General features: G+C 40.5%; 1 protein-coding gene across 1 annotated transcript in view; it reads left to right on the top strand.

The window, feature by feature from the left end:
- Window positions 1-18227, top strand: part of RXFP2 (relaxin/insulin like family peptide receptor 2) — a 183440-nt gene extending 165213 nt beyond the window's left edge. Inside the window, 7 exon segments of the mRNA XM_018554056.1 lie at window positions 2121-2192; window positions 3578-3646; window positions 9008-9079; window positions 11115-11347; window positions 13366-13773; window positions 14968-15186; window positions 17928-18227. Coding sequence (XP_018409558.1) covers window positions 2121-2192; window positions 3578-3646; window positions 9008-9079; window positions 11115-11347; window positions 13366-13773; window positions 14968-15186; window positions 17928-18196 — 1342 coding nt within the window. The 3' untranslated portion in view covers window positions 18197-18227.
- Window positions 18228-23235: the final 5008 nt, after the last annotated feature.

Genomic DNA, 23235 nt, shown 5'->3' with positions numbered 1-23235 from the left:
GGGGGCGGGAACTTACCTGCACCTCTTCTGCTCACACTGCTTAGAAAGGCGGCGATTACAACATCGCCGCCGTCATGGCCATCTTAAATAGGCCCACCTCAGAGGCGGATCTTTCCCCGCCCCCTCGCCGGCGCCATCAAGCAGCTGCTTGACCTGCCTATATGGTAGCTATATGGCTCTGTAAGTGACACACTGGGCTCAGGAATTAGTGACGCACTGGGCTCAGGAATAAGTGACACGCTGGGCTCAGGAATAAGCAACGCACTGGGCTCAGGAATAAGTGACGCACTGGGCTCAGGAATAAGTGACGCACTGGGCTCAGGAATTAGTGACGCACTGGGCTCAGGAATAAGCGACGCACTGGGCTCAGGAATTAGTGACGTACTGGGCTCAGGAATTAGTGACGCACTGGGCTCGGGAATAAGCGACGCACTGGACTCAGGAATTAGTGACGTACTGGGCTCAGGATTAAGCGACGCACTGGGCTCAGGAATTAGTGACGTGCTGGGCTCAGGAATAAGCAACGCACTGGGCTCAGGAATTAGTGACGCACTGGGCTCAGGAATAAGCGACGCACTGGGCTCAGGAATTAGTGACGTACTGGGCTCAGGAATAAGCGACGCACTTTTTTGGACGATATGTTTAAAAAACAAAAGACCCCTTGGTTTTTATATTCTATGCACACAGGTCACTCTCTCACTAAGGGACCAGTTATAAAGCATCAGTGTGGCCTTACAGTGGGCATAATGCAGTGATAGAAAAAAAATACCCTGGCACATTAATTAAGGACAGTGATGTGATTTACAAATGTGATTAGTCTTGATACAAGCGAAGCCCCATTCAACTTAATGAATGAAAAACAACAACAAAAGCTAGAAGGTGAATGAAAGTTTACATGCAGCTACGGGGCGAGGAAATGCCTGTACCACAGCTGATTGGGTGGAGTTGCCCATGGCACTTTCTTGTTCCGAGAAGCTCAGGTTCAGACCTTATTCAGAACAAACCTGAGCTCATCCCTACTCTATACTCACAAAGTGTCATCTAGAGCCTTGGTTCTCAACTGGTGGGTCGCGACCCTGTTTTCAGTGGGTCGCCGCATGCCTTCCACCTTTCTAGGTGAGAGGCTCCTCTGCCTCCCCCTAGCGCAGCACTGTCAGTTCTCGCGCCAAACAGCCATTCAAAATATGCTGCCCAGCGCCGAGTGTCTGCTTGAGCTGGGATTGGATGGGGGCTATGGCCGTGAGAGAGCTCCATCCATACATGCATTTCTTACAGGTGGACCTTAAAAAAAATTAAATTAAACATTTTTTGGAGTATGTATTAGAATGTCTGTGAGTGTGTGGTCATGTATGTATGTCAGTGTTTTTGAGGGCTTGTTCACACTACTACAGTGCATTAATAGCATAGTACCGTGCGATTAACGCACCTTACCACGAAATCGCACCTACCGTGCATTCTGGTGTGGGAAGTGTTGTGTTGCCATTCATTTGAATGGTACCCCAAACGCACCTCCCACCCACAGTTCGTATGCCTGCATTCTATTGCAGTGTGACTTGGGTCACAGCTTAATGACCAAGAACAAATGTGGGTCCTGAGGTCACACAGTTTGAGAACCACTGATCTAGAGTGTTATGAAATAAACACTCTGACAACCAACACATGTGCCAAACCAAAGCCTGCATTTAACATATGGCACATAAAAGACGTGGTGTGGAATAAACACTTTGGTGTCCTTCAGAGAGCAGGTAGCATTATTCTAAGTCTTTTGTAAATTGGCCCTTAGCGTTAGGGTTAGCCCTAACCCTAGGTATCGAAACCATACATAACAAAAAGATGGCAGCCTTGAAGCATGCACCTTCAAAAGCCAATAATGTAGCGCTTATTTTAAGTGATAGAAAAGATGAATTTTTCCTTGGGTTTGTGATATTGCTGGCTCTCCTTTTCCTGCCACATTCTTTCTTCAATATCACAAACCTAAGGAAAAATTCATCTTTTCTATCACTTAAAATAAGCGCTACATTATTGTGCTATTACATTGACACATTATTAATGCGATCCAACAAACTGAGCACTTGAACAGTTCCTAAAATAACTCTTTTATTTCTACCTGTTACTTCTAGAGATTTGTCCAATAATCTAATCACAGAAGTGCCACTCTCCAGCTTTAAGGAACTTAAAGATTTGCAAAAACTGTAAGTGAAAACAATGCACTTCAACTGGTACATCTATCGATTTAACGTGAACCTGTTACAAGACGAGCAATATCACAACATTATGGGACAGACCAAAATAATGTTTAACATTTATATTTGTCATTGACAAGCTGAGGAAATTCAGCAATTTAGGTGATTATTGATTAAATCACCACCACTATTAATCAGATTTACTGCTTCCCTAATTTGTGTTTATTGCAAATGCCCAGTCCGGTTTAGGGGAATTCAATCTGAAAGACTTGATATTTGGAAGATTCGGCTGTAATAGCAAAGAATAAAAACCTCTGTCAGGTTTGGTTTGCTGTCTGTGCCTCTGTTAATTAAATATTCTCGGATGTCCTTCCACAGTTTTATTGCCCCAGGAAAAGAAAGTAAAGGGGGAAATTAAAAGAAAGGTGTACCTCCACCTACCCATCACAATCAAAATCTCAGGCACAGCTGGGGCACACTAGGGCTTCTAGGAGGGGTCTAGCAGCCCGGAAGTTCAGGAGTAAAACAACTTTACTCCAGGCCCCCTAGACAGAAACAATAACTTATCCCTTGCAGTGCAGAAGATGTATGCCTGCTGTTTTCTTGGTGATGGATTCCCGTTTAATTGCCCCATAATATACTAATCTTGGGTTATCAGAATTTTATGAGGTAGGTAAAACCATTTAAAGTATAGCTAAAGGCAAAACTTCTTTTTAGTTTGGATAAATAGGAGGAGGTTAAAACCATCTGTGTCTAATGAGGGAGATTTCTATTCCCTTCCTGTCCTGTATGTGTGATAATAATCCTCCCTTAAGATGGCCATACACTTATAGATTCTCTGCAGATTTTCTATGGTCAGATGGAAAAAGTGCAACAGATTCCTCTATCTACGCTAAACTGTGTGGATGGAGGAATCTCCCGCTGGACCAAGCTTCAGTATTTTGCTAGTCGGCCCCACTGGCTCTTAAAATACCTGAACAATGTGATTGATGAATAAAAATATTTATAAACATGTTTTACCCTCTTCTTTTGAAGGGCATTTTGTAGGCAATCCATAGAGTCTTCTACTACTCCCAGCTATGCCCACCATCTTTACAGTCTTGTTGTATAGTGTTTCTAAGTATAGGAGTAGGTAGAAGCAGTTTCCGTTTCATAGAACCTCTGTTGGTGTTTTCCTGGAAAACAGCTAAAAAACCCTGTTCCATTTAAAAAATGAGTTTGTTGTGTGGCAACATAAATGAAGACAATAAATATACATTGATTTATTATACTACCTAAACACACAGCATGATCCCAGTTCACTAGCTGTAGTGGTCACTTTTGCAGTAATGTTTTATTACTGGTAGTATGATTAACTATTTATTTTTGATTTACTATTTATATTTTTATTGCAGTAATCTCAGTTGTAATCCATTATCACTTCATACTGAACAGTTTGAAACACTACCACATCTTCAATCACTGTAAGTATAAACAAATCCTGGGTGCAGGTACTTACCCCTTCCTCTCCAAGGTCACCCTTGTCTTTATCCCCTCCCCACAACCCGGGACCCCACCCCCTTTACTTTTACTGACAACTCTCATTGGTGGTCAGCAATGTGTACCCCCTTACCGCTGGTCAATAGAGAAGAGATCCCCTTCCTGCTAGTCAGTGTAGAAATGCCCCCTTGCTGCTGGTAAATGGAGACATGGCCCCCTTGCTGCTGGTCAGTGGGGAAGTGGTCCACTTGCTGCTGGTCAGTGGGGAAGTGGTCCACTTGCTGCTTGTCAGTGGAGAAGCACCCTCCTTCCTGCTGGTGAATTGAGAAGTGCCCCCTTGCTGCTGTTCAGTGGAGATGTGACCCTTTACTTGTTGGTCAGTGGAGAAGTGGCCCCCTTTGCTGCTGGTAAGTGGAGAAATGTACCTTTGCTGCTGGTCAGTGGAGAAGTTCCCGTTTGCTGCTGGTCAGTGGAGAAGTGCCCCTTTGCTGCTGGTCAGTGGAGAAGTGCCCCTTGGTGCTGGTCAGTGGAGACATGGCTTCATTGCTGCTAGTCAGTGGAGAAGTTGCCACCTGCTGATGGTAAGTGGAGAAGTGCCCCTTTGCTGCTGGTCAGCGGAGAAGTGCCCCTTTGCTGCTGGTCAGTGGAGCAGTGCCCCTTTGCTGCTGGTGAGCGGAGAAGTGCTCCTTTGCTGCTGGTCAGCGGAGAAGTGCACCTTTGCTGGTGGTTAGTGGAGAAGTGCCCCTTTGCTGCTGGTCAGTGGAGACATAGCCCCTTTGCTGCTAGTCAGTGGAGAAGTGGCCACCTGCTGATGGTCAGTGGAGAATTGCCCCTTTGTTGCTGGTCAGTGGAGAATTGCCCCATTGTTGCTGGTCAGTGGAGAAGTGCCCCATTGTTGCTGGTCAGTAGAGAAGTGCCCCATTGTTGCTGGTCAGTGGAGAAGTGCCCCATTGTTGCTGGTCAGTGGAGAAGTGCCTCTTTGCTCCTGGTCAGTGGAGAAGTGCCTCTTTGCTCCTGGTCAGTGGAGAAGTGCCTCTTTGCTCCTGGTCAGTGGAGAAGTGCCTCTTTGCTCCTGGTCAGTGGAGAAGTGCCTCTTTGCTCCTGGTCAGTGGAGAAGTGCCTCTTTGCTGCTGGTTAGTGGAAAAGTGGCCACCTGCTCATGATAAGTAGAGAAGTGCCCACCTTCTGCTGGTCAGTAGAGAAGTGCCCACCTGCTGCTGGTTAGGGCTGCCAGCATTGATGTGACATGCTGGGCATTGTAGACAGTACAGGACCAGAGCCAGGAGGTGCTGGTGCATAACCTGTATTTATAGTATAATTACTGTATATACTGGGTATAAATGGTGATATTGACTGTGTTGTAAACACAACACTGTCCAAGTAAATGTGCAGCAATAATAATAAGCCTTATCTATTAATCTGTTTGGGAAGAGTTATGTCAATCTATGTTGTACATGATTTCACTGTCCTCCTCTGTGTACCTGCTCCTGACTGAGCCTGGAAAATTAGGATGATACTGCGAAGCCTTGGCACATCATGCTAATGGCCCTTAGAACAATATTTACATTAGAGCTCAGAACTCTGTATACTTCACAATGAGGAAATGTATTTTGTACAGTTGTAGGCTTTCCCTGAAAATACAGGCTAAGAAAACTTATTTGAATTGTATATTGCCTCACAAATCTGTCAAATGTCAGAGATAAAATGCCTTCCTATTTTTCCATGTATGAAATGCAAGAACAAAAACTGTTACGATAACCTTTATCAAAGCATTCTGTGACAAGTTTTTAATTGGTGGAGCATGCTGGGTATTTTCTGTAGCAGCAAGCCACATGCTCAGAAGCCAATCATTGTATTCCAGGCGGTTTGTACTTATCTCAATATGTTCACCTTCTTAGATGAGAACAGTTGAATACATAAGAATCCATCCTTCTTATACAGTAATTATAGGATTTGGTTTTATGCTGTGCAGCATGGTCATCTTACTAGATATAGGAGGCCCGGAGTGTGGCCCCAGGCATTGCCAAAGGGGCATGCATAATATTCAATGTACAATACAGCTGAGATTTCAGAGACTGCTGACATAGTACAGAAGATAGTCAGAAACAGCAGGGAAGGATTGGTTGGAGACTGAGAACATGTTACATAAGTTGGTAGAGATCACTTTCATTGCAGTCCCTATACAATGCAATGCTTCCAAATCACTATGGAATACAGCGAATGTACTGCAAAAAAAAACTTCAAAAGGTGCTCAAATTCTTTTAGCAGCATTATTGCCTGAAAGAGGGTCAGCTCCTGCAAAACAAATGTACCTATCAAACTACAAAATGAATGTATCACACAGAGATGGAATATTAGCTTTCTCTATACAAAGAGTTGTACTTAGGCATTTAGCTCCTTTATTTTTTATCCTGGTGTCCCAAAGGTCACCTTAGCAGGTTCCCTACAGCTTCGTGTAATTGTGGTCTCTGCATCTACAGATGTTATAGCCAACATTCACTTGAAAGCAAGACAACACAATGGGGAACAAAAATGATGCCAAATGCTATTCAGTATTGTATAATTCAATACAAATCTTCCACACAAAGCAACGTTCAGCAGGAATGGATTCCACTATTCTAGCACCCTGTATTGTCACCCAACAGCAGTTCATGTTTATAATTATGCCCAAAGTCTGATACGTTGTATGAAGAAATTAAAGTTAGATGTATAAATGGCTTACAGCCTACTGCGGTACAATACAGTGGGGCATGTTTAGTCTATTAATTGGTGGTCCCTGTGACAATAATGGGGTTTGAGTGTATTCATATTAAAGATATCTAGTTAAAGCAAATGCACTCTTCTTCAGGTCTCTTCAAATACCAAAAAACAGAGATCTGCTAATCTGTGCCTGTAATCTGTATAGTTCTTAAGTGAGGCATTAAAACTGATTGTTATCCAAAGTTTCCCCTGGACCTGATGGGGATCAGCTTCAAAGACTTCTTAATGAGCGGTGTCATAAACCGCTAATGCATTGAAATGCTTTTGCCAAGCTCAGCTAATCCACTAATGAATTAGCATGTGATAGATTTAGATAAACAGCGGAAGGCCTGGTAGAGTGAATGACCCAGGTGACCCGGCATTCACCCAAAAGTCATAAACCAGAGTAGCAATATCAACTTTATTTCATAACTTGGAATTGGACAGTGATATTGTAAAACTAAGTGCACAGATAGCTGTGTCTCGTCGGGACAGAAACAAACATACCAAAAACATAAAGACTAAAATCCTCTGGGGCCAGACAGGCAACATTTGGCCTCCTTGCTCAGCCATCTTTCATATTCATGCTAAATTTGGTTTTGATTCAAAGCTCATGTCATGACGCATTATAATATATGGCTTGTCGGACCGTATTGAATATGAATACTCCACTATCCTCTTAGTTAGGAATGTAACTGTTTGGGAGGAGCAGAGGAGGAAATCGTGAAGGCTCATCCCTCCTGTTCTCCCTCCCCAGGCCTGCCTAGGGGCTGGCTCCGTGACACTCCCTAGAGGGCTGAAAAAAAGATGCTGCTAAGGCAGCTAGAGAGGCTCTTGTTTGTAACATCAAAGAAAGGAACTTTTGCAACATTAAGAAGTTGTAACATCGCAGAGTGAGTGAGTTCCCATTCAATATCTGGACATCATCTGTGTAAGTCTTGCTTGAAGTAGAGCCCCTCAGACCCCTCTTTTGCTTATTGAACTTTGGACTCTGTCAGAACTGATAAAACCAGGAATGTGGAGTATTTTTCTTTTATTCCCTTTTATTTTACTGCTGTTATACATTTTGTCTCTCTTTATTAAAATATTTGTCAGTATATTTTTCTGCACCGTTTCTTTTATTAAAGGACGATCTTTAAAAACGTTAAGCTTATCTCTACACTCTAAATAAGAACTTAAAGTATCCTCGCCTCTGGGAAGAGCACTGCTGTATAGTTAAACCTGTCATATTTATGTCTGAGAGGACAGAGGTATCAAAGGCTTTGTATAGGTTTTTTGTGAAGTGTCACAGCAGTTGCCGGGATCGGTGTGTACTTACCTTTAAGTACGTGGTGCGAGTGAGCGTTTGTTTTCTAAAGGGTTAACTGTGGAGTAAACCAACCCTAGTGGCAATCGCTCCCAGCATGCTGGCCTGAGATTGCTGTCATGCAAGCTGTGAAATCTCTTTGCAGGGTGAGGCTGAGAGTGGTATCATCACGGCCTTGTGACGCCACGCTTGGTTCAGAACTGCGTATAGTCACATGTGATTGACGTACAGCGGGTACAGGTTGGATGTATGTCACAGTACCTAAATGAGTTGAGGCAGCCCATGAGAGTTCAAAGCAGCACACATGCTCACTAAGACACTCCTGTTCATCTGCAAAATGTCAATGATGAACAGGGATGTCTTAGTGAGTAAATGCTATGAGCTCTCATGGGCTACCTGAACTAATTTGGGTACCACCAATTAATATTAGTGTACCACCAATGTTAATATTAGTAGTATAAATTCATGTACAGCCCTGTCTGATTTAATCCCTGCTAACCCCCTTTATTGTGAAAACGTACATGAAGACCATAACAAATGATATACCCTGATGCATAGCTTGCTTTAGATTTTCTTACAACTTCAGTTTTCTAAAGTCCAACTACAGCCAAAGCGTTTTATTTTGTATAGAGCAGGAAAGCCGCTGTCAGATTTGCATTGCCGACTGTGTCCTTATTAGATAGAATTCCTTCACTTTACTTTCATAACAGAAGAAAATTTGAAAGTTATGAATTCCTATAATGTTTATACTGTCTTAGTGGCAACTGCATCCTCAATTTCTTGTAATGGTGTCATAAGGATGGGAAGTGACTGATTATCTCCCCAATTCGGTCAAAGACAGAAAAAAAGTTAACTTTTCCCCACTCTATCCAGAAACAAAGCTGAAACATTTTGGCTGGATTTAGACTTTTTTACAATATACTCAGTACAGAATGGTAATTTTGCTAAAACATCATAGTGTGTGCTTGAATTGTAAATGTATTAGGAAAACAAGAAAGTTGACAGAATGCCATCACACAATGGGTCCTTAATCCTGAATACTGTAGTGAGTCATGAGTAAATCTGACATAGAAATATTATATACTGATAAAATGTTATTGAAATATGCAAATTTGGGCTGCATTGTAGTGCCAATGCAACATTGTTACACTTTGTACTTTTACAACGGTATACAGTATATGCTGCATGCAGCCTTCTCCTGTCACTCATATGAATATATTTTTTTTCCTTATATGATCCATTTAAAAAATATATAACAAGATAATTACATTGAACTGAATGTAAAAAAAATGTTTTTCAGTGCACTGGAAAACATCGAAATTCCGAATATAAGCACAAGAATGTTCCAGCCAATGAAGAATCTGACCCACATGTATGTATCTATTGGAAAACACAGCAACTTATTAACACAAACGCCTATTATGTATATTTATGTATATATTCCTGTCACCTGTGTCCGTCTATTGGTTAGTTAGGCCATCAGGCATAGCTATTGGCTATTAATAAGACAGGAATCAGCAGGGCAAAGGTTGACTTCAGGAACTGGAATGTATGTTGACATTTGCAATTTAGAGTGTTTTCCTGTTTCAGAGCTCCTGGAAAGCGCCTTCTCTTTGTGCAGCCATAAAGTTTCCAGTTTATTTGGTGGCCCACAGGTTTAAAGTAACACTAAAGTTAGGAGTTAAATCTTAGAAATGCATTCAAGCACTTTAACTATTAACAAAAATGTATCTTATTTGTGTATCACTCAGCTGTAGATCCTCATCATCTCTGAATTGCTGCTGACACTGTCCTTCTTTCTGGAGGGTGACTAGTTTTGTTTCCCATGGTCCCTGTGTGTGTTGTAAAGTAGCCACTGCTCCAAGCTCACTCCCTTGATGGACTACAATCTCAATACAAATTAGTAAACTAAACATGATATTGTAGTTCATCACGTTAGCTTGGAGCGGTGGCTACTTTACAACACACACAGGGACCATGGGGAACATAAGTAGCCACCCTCTAGAAGGAAGGGCAGTGTCAGCACCAATTCAGAGATGATTTTAGGATCTACAGCCGAGCTACAGCTCTAATGCAAAGAGATATGGGTACATTGCTACAGCATCCAGAAAAAGGCTGCCATGTTTTTCAGTCCAAGTCACAATAATGGATTCTAGTTTAGTGGTCCCCTAGCTTTGCAGCTACCTACATAAAAAGGTGTGTCCACCAACTGGTATTTCTCACAGAGGGAAATTACAATTTTCTATGTGCAGTGAACATTATTATTCACTGTTTGCTTGTTTAAAGCACATATGAGTAGAAACTTTAATAAAATAACTCTTATCCTTCCTAAATTGTTTAGCCCAAGGCTCCAAACCTAACTGTTTTAAAACAGGACTTAACCCCTTCATGACTGAGCTAGTTTTCAGGTTCTGTTCATAAATGACTGACATCAGTCACCTCTCTCTGCAGGGACATGATCGAGAAGTGAGCGAACGGCAGTATCTGTTCGCTCACCTCCCGATATATTGAGCCGACGTGTGACAGTTTAAATGTCACACGTCGGCTCGAACTATGAGGTTGAGTGATTTTCACTCACCTCATAGTTCTCCTTTATTTAAGGTCACTAAAGAACCATTTTCAACTGAAGCCAGAATGTACAGCTTTTTTAAAGCTTGCCATTGCTGTCACAACTACTGCCTCTACACAATATAGATTTCTTATTTATTTGTATTAACATTTTTGGTTTTTTTTTATGTTTCCTACTTTCATGTAAGATCTCTCCATTTATGTCATCTTAATGGCTAGAGATTTGCCTTTCACCCCCATTCACATGCCCCTATAAACAAGGCCAAGGAGCTGTCTACGTAGTCACAGCTATCATTTATGCTTGAAGAATGATAGCGCTGGTCTCAGAAACTCCTCTTTTTAAATGAAAATGCATAAAAAGGCCTAATCCCTTGTTCATGTTAGAAGCTACTGTATGACTCACAAGAATTTCAGCCATTCACTCCGTAGTATTATGACTGAATCTTGCATGCAGTATTCGGAGGGACCAGACTGGCAACCTTTCTACAGGTCAACATGCTGAGTACTGAGTAGAGCACAGCCAAGGTGGGGGGTGGTATTTCTTTAGCTCCATTTTCTGCAGCTGTAGAGATTTTCTTTATGCAAGTTGTATGTTTGTGCAGATACAGTATACGGCTATATTTACAAGAGTAAAACATCTAAATTACATTATTGATCTGTTTTAATATTTCATACCATACTTTATAATTTTATGAATATTATTATTTGATCTTACAATCAACCAGTCAAAAATGTGTCAGATATAGATATTTGTATTTATAATTTAATTTGTTTTAAAAAGAAAGTCTCCTTCTCTTCAATCTTGAAATTATGTTATTTTTCTTTTCTTTTTTTTAAAGATATTTTAAAAAATTTAGATATTGTTCTTATGCACCTCACGTGCGAGTATGTACACCACTTACAGACGGTATCTCATCATTTGAAAACCTCCTGGCCAACACCATCCTCCGGGTCTTTGTCTGGGTGATAGCCTGCATTACCTGCTTTGGGAACATCTTCGTCATTGGAATGCGATCATTTATTCAGTCGGAAAACAAGACTCACACTATGTCCATAAAGATCTTGTGCTGTAAGTAGACATTCATTGAGAGGAATAATGCCATGATTGTAAAAATGTGCTGATTTGCAACTTTCACCGCAACAAGTTATAGGCTGACATATTAGAGCAAGCCCTTTAATATAACATAAAAAATTACATATATAATGCAGTCTGTCACTAGCACTGAAATAACATTGTTTTGAGTAGTATATGATACTCATTGTTTTAAATATAATATAATACTACCTGTTAATTCTTCTTGTAGTCACGCGTATTTTTCCACTACGGGCCACGCTGTGAGAACAGAGGACAGGCTGACACATATAGCTGTATAGCTGGCATTATGGCGCACCCGTTGGGGTGATACATATATGGGTACCGCTGGCGTAAAGAACAATCCGCTGGGTTGACACATATGTGCATTACGTTGGCTGATAGGAGTTAAGTGGGTAGTCAGAAAAACAAAAACATTTGTGTTAATGCTAGTGCCAGACTGCATCATATATGTCTTTTTTTTGCTCATATTTATACTTTTAATCCCCATTCACACCTAGGCATTTTGTCAAGGTAGGTGCAATAAAACGTTCAAGACAAGGAATCCTATTCGCTAGTATTGAGTGTGACAAAATGCTCAAAACAAGGAATCGCATTAATTTCTATGGCCCCTGTTCACACCTGAGTGTTTTGTCGCAAGCAGAAAAATGCCTGTTGCTCGAAAAAGTACATGAGCTACTTTTTGGCAGTTTATAGCGCTTTTTGGTCCCATAGATAGCAATGGGATACTTTGTGCTACAAAACGCACAACAAAACAGTGTGATCAGGGGCCATAGAAATGAATGGGATTCCTTGTTTTGAGCATTTGTCATGCTTTGCTTTAAGTGGCAAAACGCCTAGGTGTGAGCGGAGCCTAACTGTCGATATCCCTGCCTGGTTTCCAGAACAGTAAAGCATTCTTTTAGAGGTCAATTTTCTATTTACACTTTCTATTGTAGAACTGTAGTTTTTTTTTCAGGTCCTTGCTACCCAGAGGAAGCCTGCAGCCTATGCATTTCTCTCAGTACAGACTTCATATATTTACTGTATTGAGAGAAAAGTTTTAGGCAGGTGTGAAAAAATTCTGTAAAGTTAAAAAGGTTTAAGAGATAAAAGTGCTAATTGCTGCACCCCAGTTCATATGTTTTGGTGCATAGTTGAGTCACTTAGCTTTGGTTCCATGTAGGAGGTATGGCTTTTTGGCCGCAAGGCTGCAGAAAAATGGCAGCAGGTGCTCTGGACTGAGGAGTAAAAATTTGGTTGTAGCAAGAGGCAGTTTGTTCGCCAAAGGATTGGAGAGCGGTACAATAATGAGTGTCTGCAGGCAACAGTGAAGCATGGCGGAGGTTCCTTGCAAGTCTGGGGCTGCATTTCTGCCAATGGAGTTGGAGATTTGGTCAGGATCAATGGTGTCCTCAATGCTGAGAAATACAAGCAGATACTTATTCATTATGCCATACCATCAGGCATGTGATTGGTCCCAAATGTATTCAAGAAGAACAAGGAGTCCTGGAAGTGATGGTTTGGCCCCCATAGAGCCCTGATCTCAACATCATGGAGTCTGTCTGGGATTATATACATATATATTAGTGATGCACTGACATTTCGGCCGGCGAAACATATTGGCCGAAAATGGCACTTTTGGAAAAATGCTGGTTTCTCTCCTCCCCGCTGGGCGCTGCTCTGTTTCCCTGCGGGGAGGAGAGAAACTGTCACAGGAGGCTCAGCGGTTCGAGAGGAGAGCGATGTAAGCAGCCGGCGTCTCTCCTGCCTCACTGCCCAGCCTCCTGTGACAGATCATGATGGAGAGCGGCGGTGTGTGGGGTGACAGCTGTCATTGCTATCACAGGAGGCTGAGTTCTTCTCCCGCCCAGTCCAGCCTCCTGTGACAGATCGGGAGAGCGGTGGTGTGGGGGCGGGCAGAGACAGCTATCAGCTGTCACAGGAGGCTGGGGCAGGGAAGGAGTCACCTGTCAGAGGAGACCGAGCTCTCCTCCCCGCACCGCTCACACGGCCTCCATCCTGATTAATGGGTATCTATCTATTTTTCATTGGAGTGTTTGATGTTAAGTACCGTGGGCAGTATAAAAAGTATGCCCTGCTATGGATGGAAAGCCTACAATGTAGAAGCCTTGGATTTCTAGCCATGCTGTCCACAGAAGTATCTGTTCTTCTTCTGACTTATTTGACATTGGAGAAGTACCTAGCTATTGTATTTCCATTCAGCAACATTCGTCCAGGCAAACGCCAGACACTCATAACTTTGATGTCGATATGGGTCATTGGATTTATAATTGCTGTAATTCCATTCTGGAATGAAGACTTTTTTGGAAACTACTATGGAAAAAATGGGGTTTGTTTCCCTTTGTATCCTGATCAAACAGAAGAGGCTGGGGGCAAGGGATATTCTTTGGGAATATTTCTAGGTACGTTATATTTTAATTTTCAATATACCTCTTCCCTGTCAGGTTTAATGACATCTTATACCCAAAATAAGAGAAGGTGGGCATGCAGCAATTTACTACTGGTTGAAGTAAGATGTTTCTTGTGATCTTGATGGTGTCCATTTGTGAGCAACCATAAATTCATTGAGGATATTTTAAATATCTGTCCGGGCAGAAAACAGCATCAAGAAATCTCAACTCCTTGCAAATTCTTTATATATAGATGGAGATTTAAAAAGATCACAATGAACCTGAAAATGTATGTTCACTTAGCCTAGGGAAATTGTATTCATTTCAATCATCCAAAATCATGTGGGTTTTCAAGTAAACACAGCTTCACTTTATTACTAAGCTGAACATGCACTTTGTTAAGTAAAAATTCTCTCTTCTTTATCAAATGAACCCCATTGGAAACCTGCTGTACATGTGACACTGTACTAGGAATCTTTTTTTTAACATTTCTTGACCATCGTATTAATGTGGCTCTTCTCATATTTACTAATGGTGGAACCCCTGTACCCCACAATATCCTTTACTGTATATCTCTTATTTAGCCTAATTTATTAATTGTTCTACTTAAAACTGTTATACCCTATAGTCAAGTAGTTGGGGAAAAAAAGTTGAAGATTTGGATTTGATTGTCTGATAAGGCAATTGAATCTCAAACACATAGTTATAATCTTTCCGTTGAAGCCAAAGTAAAACTTCACCAACTTTGTCAATATACTTTGCTCAGATATTTTACTTTATGCTCTAGTCAAGGCTTTTTGTTATTCTCCAAAGATGTCTCTGTCCATAGAAATCCCCTCAGCACAATGAAGCTTTCATTAGGGAGCAAGATAATTGACTGTGGAATCCGAGATATCTCTACAGCAGAGGGAGGCAGATTCTGCCAAGATCAAGGAAAGTGTTGATGAAGGAAGTGTTTTTAGCAGAATTGAGAGAAAGTTGCTACTTCTAAGAATTTCCTTTCAGTGCATTATCCAGCTATAATCCTCTCATAGCCCTGTTAGAGAGAAAATGATCTTATTGGCTTTGTTTGCTGCCTTGGACATAGTGCTTGTTGACTGGCTAGAGCACAACTATTCTTTTATCAAAATAATAAAATACTTGAAATGAAACATCCCAAACCAGTTTACTGATGCCATTTTTTTTCTTTTTACTTTATAATAATAGGTGTTAACCTGGTGGCCTTTATTATTATAGTCTTCTCCTATGTCAGCATGTTCTGCTCCATACAGAAGACAGCTCTGCAGACCTCGGAAATAAAGAGTCACATTCACATGGATGTCGCTGTTGCCAACAGATTTTTTTTCATAGTGTTTTCAGATGCCGTGTGTTGGATTCCTGTGTTTCTTCTGAAGATTCTTTCCCTGTTCAGGGTAGAAATCCCAGGTATATGCAATATAACCACATGTTGTTTTAAGGAGCAGAAATGTCTACATATGTTGTCCTGGTCCAAGTTGGTGTCTGCCTCCTGGGCATAAACGCATCACAAACAATGTGAATGACTGCATATACTTAATGGTGTTGTTCAGTGGCACTCCATGTCGTATCTATATATGTAGGACACTTTTAAAAAAAGCTATTGTGACCCCCTTTGCATTTGGGAACTTGGGGACATCTTCTTCTTGAGCGTGTACCAGATAGATAAGTCATCAGTGAGTGAAATAAACATGCGTAGCCTGTAACCCTGACGGACAAGCTTTACTCTTCAATCTATAAAAAGATTGTGAGATGTAAGAGCAGGCTGTGTAAAGGGAAAAAAATCTCCCCAGCATGCTTACTTTACATTCACTGCTTGCATATATGCTAAATAATTAAGATGTAAACAGTATATGTATATGAGCATGGAATCATTCAAGCTCTTTCATGATCCAATGGGAAAACTGGGGGTGTGTTTCTCACCAAACCGTGCAAGTAGAGGTCAAGGACCAGTCTATGCTGTCTGGCAGGGGTAGGAAGATAATAGGGCGCAACAACCTTGTTTAATAACGCAAATAAAATGTATTTTGTAAGAAACTAAATGCACTCTCAAGACACTCAGAAGCAAATCACCTGTCAGATCCTGCAGGAGAGGGAGACGTCATCTAGTAATCTGCCAGGGCCAGTGGCAGGCTAATTGTTTAACCAGGAAAATGTGTCCTGGATTCCTGCAGTGGTTAAGTGCTAGACCTTGTGATCGATGGAAAGCAGTGGCTTCCCCGGGCAAAGCATCTGGATTACAGGGTAGCCATGGCAATGCGATATGGTGATTCCTTTCCCCTTTCTCCAGCCTGGTGTGTGAGCTGAATGGACTGACTTATATAGCACTTAATAATGCGGGAACGTAGCAGCACACAGAATGCAGAATAAAAGAACTTTGAAAATCATAAACCAACTATACATCTGCATTGTTAGATATAAACTATCTGCATGAAACCAACTTTCTTATAGATAAAGCATAAGAATAAGTGTTCCATACTAAAAATTATACAGAAAAGAATCTTTCAAATATTTTTTTTTAAATTATATGATATAAAGAAATTGTACAGTAAAAAAAGTTTTACTATGCAATGTTTTTAGTATACATTTTGTAAACTATTTTTAAGATCATTCTCTGTATATTTTTTAGTATGGTATATGTATCCTTATATTTCTCTATTGCAGAGCTTGAAAGTGACATTAAAGTCAGGAATTAAATCTAAAAAAATGCATTCAAGTACCTTAACTATTAAGAAAAATGTAACTTATTTGTGTATCACTCAGCTGTAGATCCTCACATCATCTCTGGATTGGTGCTGACACTGTCCTTCCTTCTGGAGGGTGGCAACTTTTGTTCCCCATGGTCCCTGTGTGTGTTGCAGGAACGTGCAGTCAGGGGAGGCAGGTGCGGCAGAGCAGAGCCTCACCTAGAATTATGGAGGAAAAATCGGTCAGCTTCATGCCTGAAGCTGACAGCTTTTTCTCCATTCAGATCGACATCTAACAGGTTACACAGCAGGGAAATCCTCCCCGCTGTGTAACCTGTCATGGACGAGCGCCTCAGCAGTGAGGAGCAAGTGAGGGACAGGGAGCTTCCTCCCTTCCTCCTTTACACTAGCTTGGGGATGGGTTGTGGCGGGGCTTCGTCGGTGGGGGCGGAGCGGGGGAATGCCTCACCCCAAGCAAGAGGTAGCGCACGTAACTGGTGTGTAGTAAAGTAGCCACCGCTCCAAGCTCGCTCCTATGATGGACTACAATCTCAATACAAGTTAGTAAACTAAATGTGAGATTGTAGTCCATCACAGGAGTGAGCTTGGAGCAGTGGCTACTTTACAACACACACAGGGAACATGGGAAACAAAAGTAGCCACTCCAGAAGGAAGGACAGTGTCGGCACCAATTCAGAGAGGATTTGAAGATCTACAGCCGAGTGATACACAAATAAGAAACACTTTTGTTAATAGGGTACTTAAATACATTTTTAATATTTAATTCCTGAGTTTAGTGTCACTTTAAGCATCCAACACTTGTGGGTATATTGGATGCCTTCGTCTTCTACTGTGCACCGTGGTTCCACTCAATGGCCACTAAATCACTAGTGTGGCTTCCATTCAGAGCTGCAGGAAAACATTAGTGATGTAGCAGATGGCTGTTGGAACCACATCATGTAACAGGAGGATGCAGGCATCCATCCACTCCCAGAGGACCAAAATAGATCACTGGCAGCAGGAGTAGTAAGTAATATTATTGCACATATACAGGCTGCCTTTTTCAATTTTCTTTTTTTTAATGCATTTTACAGTACTTATTCTGGTTCAGTTATTTCTTTTGCATTTTGTTTTCAATCTAATCGGTAATTCCCACACAAACAGGTTGTAAAAAATAGCATATGGTATTACTAAATCTTACTAAACGACCGGACAATAATGTGATGGATGGTATTTGTTACAGAACACAGATGGTGCATTTTATGATAAAATGTAATGAAGGCTATATAAAATATATTTTATCTAAATTAGATTATCTCTATCCAGTCACAGCTTTTGTGCATTTATTGGGACATATGTTGTTATATTATTTTCATCTGGTTGTATATCGAAACATCTTAATGTTCTGTAATTGCAATGTTCTCACCAAAGCTTCAACCCGTTCTTGTTTTCTTGTGTTTGCAGGCACTGTAACTTCTTGGATTGTGATATTCATTTTGCCGATTAACAGTGCCCTGAACCCTATCCTGTACACATTAACTACGAGCTTCTTCAAAGAGAAACTTAAACAGCTGCTACACAGGCAGCGCAGGAGATCCATATTCAGGAACGATCGGAAGAGTTTGTCCACATCGCTGGTCTGGAACGATGAGTCCATGGTCCAAAATTCCACCCTTAAACTTGGCTTCTTACATAAAAAGTCTTCTGGGGAAACAATCATCAAGACAACATGATACACAGAGAAACTTGACTGGATTATGCCTCAACCTACCTGTATCTCTCTACAAGGGGGAAACTAAAAATATGAATGTTTCTGAAACATTTCCATGTCCACCTACAACTTTTTCAGATGGAAATGGAAGACAGCTTTGATCAAATTGCCTTGACCTGTCCACCTAACTATCTTCTTTACTGGAGCCATTTTGCTACCATATTTCCAAACAACCAATGAAACCATTGTGCTTTTTTCCATACTGGGCTTTTCTACATTTTTTATTTCCATCCAGCTTGGCCTCTTTTCTTAAAATATTGGAGGGCTTTGAAACGAAGTCTATAAAGACTCAATAACATTCAATATGACTCTATACTCTCCTTATAGGAGAACATAACTATTTCGAGATCTGCTAAAGAATTGCTTTTTTTTTACATAGAACTATTTCTATATTCCATTGTTACATTTTGTTATTAAGAAGAAATGCAGTTTTCTGTCATTTTATAAATAGGAGATAACTATGTGCAGTATAAGCTAAACGGACTGTGTTAAATCAAGGAAAATCTACTGTATTTCTGCTCAGTTGACTGTTTTAAATAGCCAGGCACTAAATCTCAGGAGAACATTAGTGGTCTGTAAAAACCCCATTATATCCACTAGACATACCATCATATATGCTTTCTAAGTGCCATGTTTCCCCGAAAATAAGACACTGTCTTATATTTTTTTGTGCTCAAAAAAATACACTAGGTCTTATTTTCGGGGTAGGTCTTATTTTTTTTTTTTGAATGTACAACAATCCACACTTATTCACGAATGACAGTCTACATGTATTCATGTACAAAAATATGGTGATCAGGACAATCAGAGGTGCCGTATCTTTCCAAGAGTAATTTGATAACCAATCGCTGGCCAGAATGAGCGAAGCGCGCTTTCACTATCGATTCCACACAGACGGAGTGCCTTCGGTATCACTCCGCCTGTGACACGAGCCGTCGCTAAAGAGGAAGCGGCTCTGTTCCCTCCGCTGCCGCCTCTCTCCCTCTAGTGCTGGCTTCATTGGCACTGCTGATTCTCTCCCGCCTCTCCGATGGCTCTTCGGTTCCCCTTTATGCCACCACCGGCCCCGGGAATGGTCACAACTAGGTCTTTTTTTCGGGGTCGGTCTTATATTTTAGAATTTCCCAAAAATACTACTAGGTCTTATTTCTGGGGTAGGTCTTATTTTCGGGGAAACGCAGTATGTATATAGGTATGGAAAATACTTACCAGGGCAGTAATAAAGAGAATCATTTACCAATGGGCCTTTGAAATAATATCAATCTCCAAGCCTTGTTTGGTATAATAGTGCAGCCTTACGTCTCAGGGATTATTTGATTTTGATTTTTCACTTGTATTATCTCCCTTTCAAAGCAGACATATAGGGCTGAGATTCTACCTCCTGCATGAGGTCAGTGCTAATAACAGACATTAGGAAAACCAAAGGTTATGTTAAATGATAGTTTTGCCCTCAGACCTAGTGCCAGTTTTCAGCCCTGAGCTCAAAGTATATCCAAACCCAAGAATAAAAATGTAATAAATTGCAGCTCACAAGTCCTTTGATGTGATTTCTGCAATCAATTTTATTTTTCAGGCTAAGGAAATTTTCAACAAGTACAGAAAATATTTGTTGATCTTGCCAGAACTGCAGTGTCCTTATAAACCGTGGCTCCCTCCAAACATACAGTGGAGTGAGTCACAAATTCACCTTGGAACAGGAAGCATGTTATTTTGCAGGATCAACAAAGGGAAAAGAGCCATAGAAAAAGAAAGCTAATGCAGTCACCTCATCTAAGGACTGATAAGATGCAATATGTTTCATTTTTGTTTTTTGGGTTTAGATACACTTTAGGCACGAGGTGGATCAGCTTCTCTGGGGGATTTACAGCCTGACACAGTACTGACATTTTCACTCTGATTTAGCTATACAAATACAGAGTAGCAACATGACACACACCAATCCCTAAGAAATAAGGTTGCACAATTATAGCAGTTTAAGGGTAGAGATTCAGACTCTTACAGATGTCTGTTCCAGAATGGCCCAATTTAAAGCAGACCTTTGCAAACAGGCAGGCTTTTTATATTGCAGAAGAGATACACCATGGAGATGTTTTATAAAAAATTGAAGGGCTAATGGCCCTGCGAATATCTGTAAACATTCGCCCTGTGCGTATATATGCACAAACAAATGTTCTTTTTTTCCTTTACGAGGCTAATTAAATTTGAACTGTCTGGTTGTAATATTCCATTATGGCCACTAGCTGGTGCTAACGGAGCATAGGACATAAGAATGTATTTATTTATTTATGTGATATTACAGCCAGAACACTCAAATGTAATTATATTTGTAAAGAAAAGAACTAAAGAACATTTGTGTGTGCACATTTGGGCAAATAGCCCAGTGAATGCTTTATAGATCAAACCCTATGTCTCTTCTGCAATAAAAGACGCTTACCCGCCTGTCGTTATAGTTTTGAGAATATATACCAAGATGTGCATGCACAACTCAGTGTACAATCCCGGCATCTGCAAGTGCCAGGAGGAATTAATAAAGTTGCATCATCCTGACATCAGTCAAGATGGGTAAAGATCACCAAACTGGAAGAAGATGTTGGTGTCAGGAGGTGACCATAGTTCTGCTTTAATTGTGTTTTCTGTATCCCATTCAGTATGTCCGTTTAAAGGGCCAGTCAACCTAAAAGAAAAATGTTTCTTTTTGTAAAATATTAATTTAAAGGCAACTTTTCCTAAGAGAAACATGGAAGCTCCAATAGTTCTCATTCTAAAAAAAATGCTAGCTGCTGGGCTGTTTTGTTGACACAGTGGCCTTGAAACGTTGGGTTACTTACCCAGAACAATTATAATGATAAAGAATTTTGACTTTTACTCTGACTTTCCTTATATACGTTCGTGTTACAGGTGACTCAGAGCTAAAGACAGAGGGTCAGCATAACAGACAGGCAACATGGCTCTGCCGTTTATTTGATATGTTTTATATGCTGTCATTATAGGCTAAGAAATGGCTGACTAAATGAATCTATTTAAATACTGAACGGAAAGTCAGTCGTGTGTTAAAACTTAGGACATGCTGTTATACTACCTTCATGAATGGAACTGAAGAGCACATGTAGAAGACAATGGTCGGTAATGGAGGCAAGTAGCCATTGGTCATGGCATTTAAAATATGAAGGTTTTAGGACTGTTTGGATGACTACTGCTAAGCCTTACTTTCTATATTGGTTCAGCTTCTCCCACTGACATAAATCAAATGATATCCTCTAGCATTAGGCCAAGCCATTTTGCTTTTGGAAGCTATAAGAATTTGATGTCATTTACAGTGATGTTTCCACAGTGTGGAGGCATTTAGGATGATGGCGGAAAAACGTCTTCACATATGATCATGTAGTCTTTGCTAAAGAGCTGAATCAGAGTTAAAACTGGTTAAGTCTGTCTTTAAATTGCATCTAAACCTAAATACAAACATTTTTATATATTTCAGTTTACAAATTCTAAAATGTGGTGGCTGCATTAGTTTACTTTTTTAGGCTTTTATTCCTTCATTTTCACCTGGTGATCCAGCCAGTAACACACTTCATGTCTTAGGGCGACTCCTCTCTATGGAGGAGCAACAGGGCCACCCTTTACATCCCTTTATCCTTTAGAAGGACTTTGTTAACAAATCTAAACCTGAACTCCAGATAACACCTTTCAAGCAATGACAACAGTTCCTTTTGGTAAAAAGATTTTATATAAATGAATGTAACAAGCTGTAACATTGTAGGTCCCCTGTCAGTGTTCAGTAGTTTTGCTCAAGCTTCTATCTGCCACTTTTGCTGGACAGCTCGGTCTGTTACAGTGACACTAAACTCAGAAGTTAAAAATTCAATTCATTCAAGCACCCTAACAATTAACAAAATGGTGCTCCAAGCTCGCTCCTGTGATGGACTACAATCTCATGTTTAGTTTACTATTTTATATTGAGATTGTAGTCCATCACAGGAGCGAGCTTGAATTGGTGGCCACTCTAAAACTCACACAGGGACAATGGGGAACAAAAGTAACCACCCTCCAGAAGGAAGGACAGTGTCAGCATGAATGCAGAGATGATTTGAGGATCTATAGCCAAGTGATACACGAATAAGATACATTTGTGTTAATCCCTATGGTACTGGAATGCTTTTTTAGTATTTAATTCCTGAGTTTAGTGTCACTTTAACTCAATCGAATCTAAAATTCGATAATAGGTCTGCTTTGAAAAGCACAGATATTAAGATTGCCATTGGTAGCCAGAATGTATTTTGCCTTGTTGTGACAACTGGACATTGTTTAGCTCTGCAACAGATAACCTCAGGATACTAAAGCTGCAAAAAAAAAATGCTGAATGGATGGACTGCAATTTGTTTTAGCTAATTCTCTATTGTTCACAATCAGTTTTATGAATTATGGAATACTAATATTATATGCACTATACGTTGAGTGAAAAAAAAGTATTTTAGTTTTTGGGTTTATCACAAATGAATACAAATCACAGCACATGCCTTGACTGTGGGCTGCCATAAGAGTGAGAGCTTTAATGTTCATGAGCAGTCTCTGTTCTTTCAAATGCTTTAATTGAGCCAGGAATGAACCCCTACACAACCCAGCTGACACAGGTGATGTTCAAACCTGTTTTATTTCTCATGTACAAGAATGGGTTTACGCATTTAAAAACAATGAAAATCTAATTTTATATTTTCAGTCATTTTCTTAATCCTCCCCAACTTCTTTATAATTAATTTTTAACACCCACAGCCTGGCACCTATACTAGTAAAATGAGCGCAGGAGCCTGGTAAACATACACATCAGCATTTCTGGAACCTATACCTAGCATGTCATGCAGAATGCTGTCATTGACTGATGTACATGTTGGTCTACAATGTGCATTTTAATGACTATCTCAAGCTATTGTCTATGTATAGGTAATAACTTTGTTTCATCTTACTAGATTACAGTGTGTGTTTTGTTTCCTTTACAGCATGTTG

The sequence above is a fragment of the Nanorana parkeri genome, unplaced genomic scaffold, assembly GCF_000935625.1.
Source record: "Nanorana parkeri isolate BGI_ZX_2015 unplaced genomic scaffold, ASM93562v1 scaffold8, whole genome shotgun sequence".
Taxonomy (NCBI): domain Eukaryota; kingdom Metazoa; phylum Chordata; class Amphibia; order Anura; family Dicroglossidae; genus Nanorana; species Nanorana parkeri.
The sequence above is the reverse complement of the archived record's forward strand: the minus strand, read 5'-3'. Positions and strand labels throughout refer to the sequence as shown.